The following is a 6,314-nucleotide window of genomic DNA, read 5'->3' as shown; positions in this document are numbered from 1 at the left end:
GGCCGGCGGGCAGCCCTGGGCTGGCCCTTACCCGGCTCCTTCATGCGGGTGATGGTAGGTTCATCTCCACCACGAGATGGCAATAGTTGCGCTTTCCTCGCTGCCCACCTTTATCCGCAATCTTGGGCCTTGTTCATCACGTTGGTGCCTCGCTCGGGGTTTAGGCCTATGTGTGTACCGGCCCTTTCGCTCCCTTTAAAGCCCTTCTTCTCCTGTGAGAACCCCTCCCTCTCTGAGGAAGGGTTATAGAGAGAGAGTGTGATGAGCATTTGGTGAAGCTGCTCTCAGGTTGCTGCACCAAGAGTTCTTTACCACCTCTGATGCCCAACAGGTTGGTGTCTCTGAGGGTTACCCTGAGGAAAATTACAGCTTCGTTGGTGTCTGACACTTTGTGCTGTGTTACCAGGTGAGATCCCAAAGTCATATGAACAGAAGCTGAAGTATGTCACTGCGTATATATATGCACTCAGGCAAATATGAGGGCCTTGTATGTGTTGCTTCTGACAGCAGCGTGGTTACTGCCATGGTCAGCTCAGGAGGCTTTGTTCCATTGTGGTTAACTAGCCTTGCAGAAGTCCTAAGGCTACCCAAGCATAAGGCTTTTGCATTGGTGTTTTGAGGGTTTTAAGAAATGCATTTTCTCTGAGAGCAGTTTCAGGTTGGAACCCCAAGTCCAATGTGTAGTAAGTTTTGGAGAAATATGTTTTTTTCAGGGGAAGGAGAGCAGTTTTTCTTTATGATCACATTTCACAACAGCAAAACTAGTTTTGGTTGCTTGGTAGCTGGGGTAACCAGTTTATGCTTTAAAATGTGCTATGTGGGACTTACTTAAAAATAAACTCTTCAAAAAATCTGGCTACTAGATCAGTTTAAAAGCTCATTTTGATTTGGCCAAATATCTTGCTGTGGTTGCTTGCTACTAATATTAGACCCCATCAGGGTTACTCATACAAGTGCTCCTGTTACGTATAGGTATTTTAAGCATCATCATATAGTCATTACACGTGACATGGAAGTTCAGAAAGTGAGTTCTGTTGAGCCTGGTTAGGGCGCAGAAGGTATCTGCTTTACCTGTGACTTGGGTAACTGCACGACACAATGGACAAGTTGTAAATGGTTCACAATGAGCAAGGAGTCACCTGGACACCAATCTCTGCTCTCAGACCAAGATCTGCAACTTAGTTTCTTGTAGATTTGATAGTTCTGTGTTTGAGGACCTAAAGTTCTCTTTGTACGAAATCTGAGCGATGTGGAAGTGTGAAATGTGTTATTTATTCCATGTTTATTTTTGCCTGTTTAGATCTGTGTGATAATGCAGAAAAGCTGTTAAAAGTGGTCCAAAACGTAAGTTGAGTGGAATGATAATTAGGAGTGAGTTTTACCAGATGTTGTAAACTTGGGATCTTATTTTAGTAACAAAGCCAGCACAATTATGGATAATTTAAAGTTCTCTAGTTAAAGTGAGACTTCCACATTTAACAGTAATTTAGAACACCTACACTGAAAATTTTTCAGGCACCTGTCTCGCTCTCTTATGTAAGTAACTAGTGACTGTGGTGGGCAATGGGGGGTTGAGAAACCTGAAAAGGGATTGGAATAGGGAAAATTGTGGCTTTGGGAAGGGCCCTGTGGGCAGAGGGGCAGAGTGGGAGCACAGCACAATGAAAGGATAGGTGTATTTTTTAATTAAAACCAGCTTGTGTACATGCATTGTTAAACAAAACACCTTTGAAGTTTCTGGTCCAGGATTCTGTCTATACAGACTATAATCCTTAAATACCACTGTTGGGTCTTACCGTGCTCTTAATGTCTCAGTGGGATTCTGTCTTTGTAAATCACAGTGCTCCGATATTTATGCAGTTTGTCAGGTACAGCTGAATATTACTGCCTGGGCCCATGTCTCATTGTGAACCTCTCTCTTTCAGGCTACCTGATCACTCTCCAAAATCGGGAGTCAGCTAGGTAAGGTAAGCAGGGCAACGTACTTCGGAGCCGAAGCTTTCTTGCCAAAAAGACTGGCGTGAATTAAAACTGAGTACCAGCAAATTCTTTACATTTTAGAATAGTAATACAATTTTGTTGGCGTTTTCTCCATAAACATAGTTACTGCTTCAAAGGTTTACAATTGTCATTGAGTCTTATCTTGTCAGATGAGAATCAGCAGCTGTTACAAAGATGCCGGGTTCTAGGGCCTAATGACTCCCACCAACATCCATGAACTCTGAATCATCTGGTTGTTAGTGGCTCTCAGAGGCTAAAGAAACATTTCAGTTGAACTGCTGAACACAGGCTTGGAGGGTGCTGATACAAAGCAGTGGGGGTGGAAACCTGGACTTCCACGGCTGCTGATCTTACTGTATGGATCCATGGGGATTCTTTCACTGGTCATCACACAGCATGCATGCTTCCTTCCTGCTGGTATATACTGCCTTGAGGGAAGCCCTTTTCTCTTGGCCATTTTTTTGACACCGTAGAAATTAGTGTAATAAAATTAAACACGCCCTTTTGGAAGGGCAGGGTGATACGTAACAAACTGATTTTTCCTTTGACATTCATTCTCTGATTTCATTTGTTCACACCCATGTGTTGACAAGCCCACACGGGCTGGCCAGGCTCCAGTTTGTGATACAAAGGACAAGGAACGCTGCCTCTAAAATCTTTGTCATGTTTCTTGACTGATGATGGCAAACTGATACTGGGTGCGACTAACACACCCTTCTGGAGTTGGTGTCATTGGGTATCTTTCTTGGTCTCTTCCCCTTTTAGGCAAAAGTCCCCAAGTTTTATCTTTTTTTCTTTTTTAAATTGGGGTTATTTTATGTCTCCAGGCCATCTTTGTCATCTTATCTTTAGGACAGTCTTATTTCTTCCTTGCTATTTGGTCATTTAATGAGATCAGTGTTCTGTAGCAATTAGCACATGATTTTCCTTTAGCCCTTCTAGCTTGCTCTGATGCATTCATGCATGCTACATTCAGGCCAAGATCAATAGATTTGTTACAAACCTTTACAGTACCAGTCACCCATTAGTGCTGATGAAGGGAACTCAGGAAAATTGTCTTGGAGCTGAAAGACTTGGCAAGAGTTTCTGAAATTATTTTTCAGCACAGCTGAATATCCAGTCCAGTCTTTGTATTTTGGAATACACTATTTGGGTTTAAAACTACCTGCCTTTTCCCAATCAAAAAGTTTTTCTTTTCTGGTTAATTATTGGCAAATGTTATTACATATGTACTTTGCAATAAGTCAGTTGCAATCTAAATATATTAGAAAAAACAAAGCATTTATTTTCCTTGAAGGTTTGTGTTCTTAGGCAGAAAATAGACCTGTTTTTTCCAAGACTCTAGGAGGACAGCAGCTCCTTCCCCTCCTAGTCTAATCTGTTTTATCTGCTGGCGAGACACTGTGTATTTATGTACTGAGCAACTGGAGTACATCAGTTTCCATTCTTATCAAACACAAATATTTACCACAGGCCTGATCCAAGGTCTACTGAGATCCATAGTACTCTTAAAAATTTAACTTAACTAGAGCACAACTCCTAATTTTTTTTTTCAATTTTAGTTGGGCTATAGGAAATTTTCTTAGCAACTAAGTATTTTTTTTAATAAATGAAAACCTCAACACATTACTTCTTTGCTTTCCTTACCAACTCAGTTGTACAGATTCCCTAATATGCTTTCTCAGCTGTAGTTCCTGTCAGTGAGGAAACTGTGAAATGTTTCGACATTAATTGTCAGTGAGGAATTGAAACACAGAAGTCAATGAGCAATTAACATTATTAAACTTTAATGGACACATTCCATATAAAAAAATCACATGTGGTACGGTGTAGCAATTGACAGTTTTCTGTTTATTTCTGGGCATCTCCAAGGGCAATGTCATACTCAAAGAATGCAAGAAAAGAGGCAGTGCAGGTAGCCAGCTAAAGGAGGTTCAAGCAAGAGGAGCTATTTCTGTGCTAAATGACACAGGGAATTTGGAGCGTCACGAGCTGTTGAGAGCCTTGCCCTTTGCAAGCCACGGGCTCAAGATCAGGAGCATTGATTTTGCCTCTTCCTCTCCAATTTCCTGTGTAACTTAAACCATCATCAACTGACATACCCTCTTCCCAGTCCCTTTCCCATCCCTGCCAACAACCGTTTGGGCAGTGATAGGGATTGAAGTGATAACCTGGGTTAAAACTACTCTCTTCCATTGAGGCGAGGCATCCACTCCCTGATTTAGCATTCGTAGTTCCCCACATTGCCACAAGAAAAGGCGTACAAGTGTTAAGAGTGGGAAAAACGCGACCACTGCTAGGGATTTTCACAGGATGTCATCTGTCAGGTGTTTCGGATAATGTTCTGCAGCGCTAATCAGGAGATGACATGAACAAGAACAAAATGACAAAAGCAAAACAACAAAATGATTAGTCTGGGATAAAAATTGTGTGGAAACCCTATGGTTTTTAACTCATAAATATCAGCATATAAATATTTTACTACGTTTCCAGTAATTAAATTAAACAGCACTGTGCATTGCCGTTGATCCCTTAGCCACCTCTTGAACTTACTACGTGAATGATTGCTTTCAAAGTCCAGTAACCGTCTAGGGTGTCTTAACGTGCAGCTTTGCAGGCAGGACCAGTCCATTATCTCCCAGCAGCTCATGTTAAATCGTTTCAGGCAATAGCAGTGATGTAAGTCTCCTTGGGGCAAGAGGTGAGTGAGTCCCTGTTACGCCTCCAGTAGAATTTAGGAGTGCAGCAAAGCACCATAGACATGAGCAACCCCAAAGTAAGCATGAGACAAATTACCCATTTTACCAGCCCAGAGTGTATAAATGGGAGGATGAGGATAGTGAGAATCACCACAAGCAGCAGGAACAGCGCAAGTCTCTGCACAGCCAGTCTGTTGTCTGCTGGAACATTTTCGTCTCTGTATAAAGCGTCTTGGCTGGTCTGGGTCCAGCTATTGCTGTCCAGCCCTACAGCAGAGACGTGTACCTCAGGATTTGAATCGGGGTTTTCCAAGTGCTCCATGATGTCTTCTTTATTTTGAAGTGTGCGGATGAGTCCTCCTGACACGAAAGTGGCTTTTCTGCACAGGGGGCAGGTGATTATCCAGGTGTTCTCCTCTTTCCTGAGGATAAGCTTGAGGCAGACGGCGCAGAAGGCGTGCTGGCAGTCCAGGAGCTTTGGTACTCTGTAGATGTTGTACTTGTTGAAGCAGACGAGGCAGTCCATATCAATAGATGTTGTGCTTGAACACTGGTGGTTCATTTCAAAACTGTATGCTTCGGCAAAGTGTGAGTTTGTTAGCATAACGAGAGGCTTTGAGTTTGGACAGTCTTTTTCCAAAATTGCTGGTTTAAAGGCATCAGGGCTGCCTCGCTCTGTGACCAAAGGTGTCTCCATTTCTTTAACATGTTCTTCAGTGAGTTCCAGCCTCTTCCCATCTGCAGGGTTTTCTGTTAGGGGTCCTGCTCCCCTCATTTCTGCAGCACCTTCTGCAGCAGGCGCAGGACTGTCCTTTTCAGCCTCTGCTACTCCAGGAGCTGTCGATTCGTGCTTGTCAGTGGATTTCTCCATGGAGATAAACCTCGGTGCAGTTTGTCTTCCTGAAGGATTTGCTGAGTTCCTGGCTCCTTTTATGTGTTGCTTTATTCCTGTTGTATGCATGATTGATTAGTGACAGCTTTAAGCGTGTTGTGCTCTCACAATACGATGTTTTTATGAGACGGGGACCTGCGTTAATGATTAACTTTTGTGGCCAAGACATTTTACAACGGCTGGTGATACCACTGAGCAATTCCAGTCCGGAAGCAGACCCCGTGGCATTAGCAGACTGCAGCTTTGTTTACTGTGATAGCCAGACACTACCATTATTACTAAATTAGTACTTCATTTGTTAAAAGCCATTTCACTGGTCTCTAAACACGGCTTTGCTGGACAGTGACAGATTCGCAGGAATTATCTAATACTAACATCAGGGTACTGAATGCAGTGCTTTGATTAGAGAGAGCGTGAGTTATCACCGATTGTGAGTGCTCTGGGTGGGAAGCCTGCTCTTGCTTGAGCAATACTCACTACCCTAGAGCACAAAATAAAGAATGAGCTTGAGATTATTAACGTGGAGCACTGAACGTCTTATTATCAACTCTTTTTATCCTAGGAGCATCCCTGTGGTTTCAGTCATCAGAGGGCTTCAGGTGTGAATTGAAGCACGGTTTAGGGTCACACAGGGTCTCACAGAGCCTGTGAGAGAGATCTAGAGATGAAAAACAAGGGGTTAGTGTCTCGCTAGGACTGTCGTCTTTTTCTTGGCATTCACA

General features: G+C 43.0%; 1 protein-coding gene across 1 annotated transcript; it reads right to left on the bottom strand.

Moving 5' to 3' along the window:
* Window positions 1-4,662: 4,662 nt before the first annotated feature.
* On the bottom strand, window positions 4,663-5,571 carry RNF186 (ring finger protein 186). Its single transcript, XM_009646536.2, has one exon. It carries the CDS (start codon window positions 5,569-5,571, stop codon window positions 4,663-4,665), a length of 909 nt encoding a protein of 302 aa, XP_009644831.2.
* Between the last annotated feature and the right edge of the window lie 743 nt (window positions 5,572-6,314).

Source organism: Egretta garzetta, unplaced genomic scaffold (assembly GCF_000687185.1).
Source record: "Egretta garzetta isolate BGI_Z169 unplaced genomic scaffold, ASM68718v1 scaffold69, whole genome shotgun sequence".
Taxonomy (NCBI): Eukaryota; Metazoa; Chordata; class Aves; order Pelecaniformes; family Ardeidae; genus Egretta; species Egretta garzetta.
Note: the sequence above shows the minus strand (reverse complement) of the source record. Positions and strands in the feature narration are given on the sequence as shown.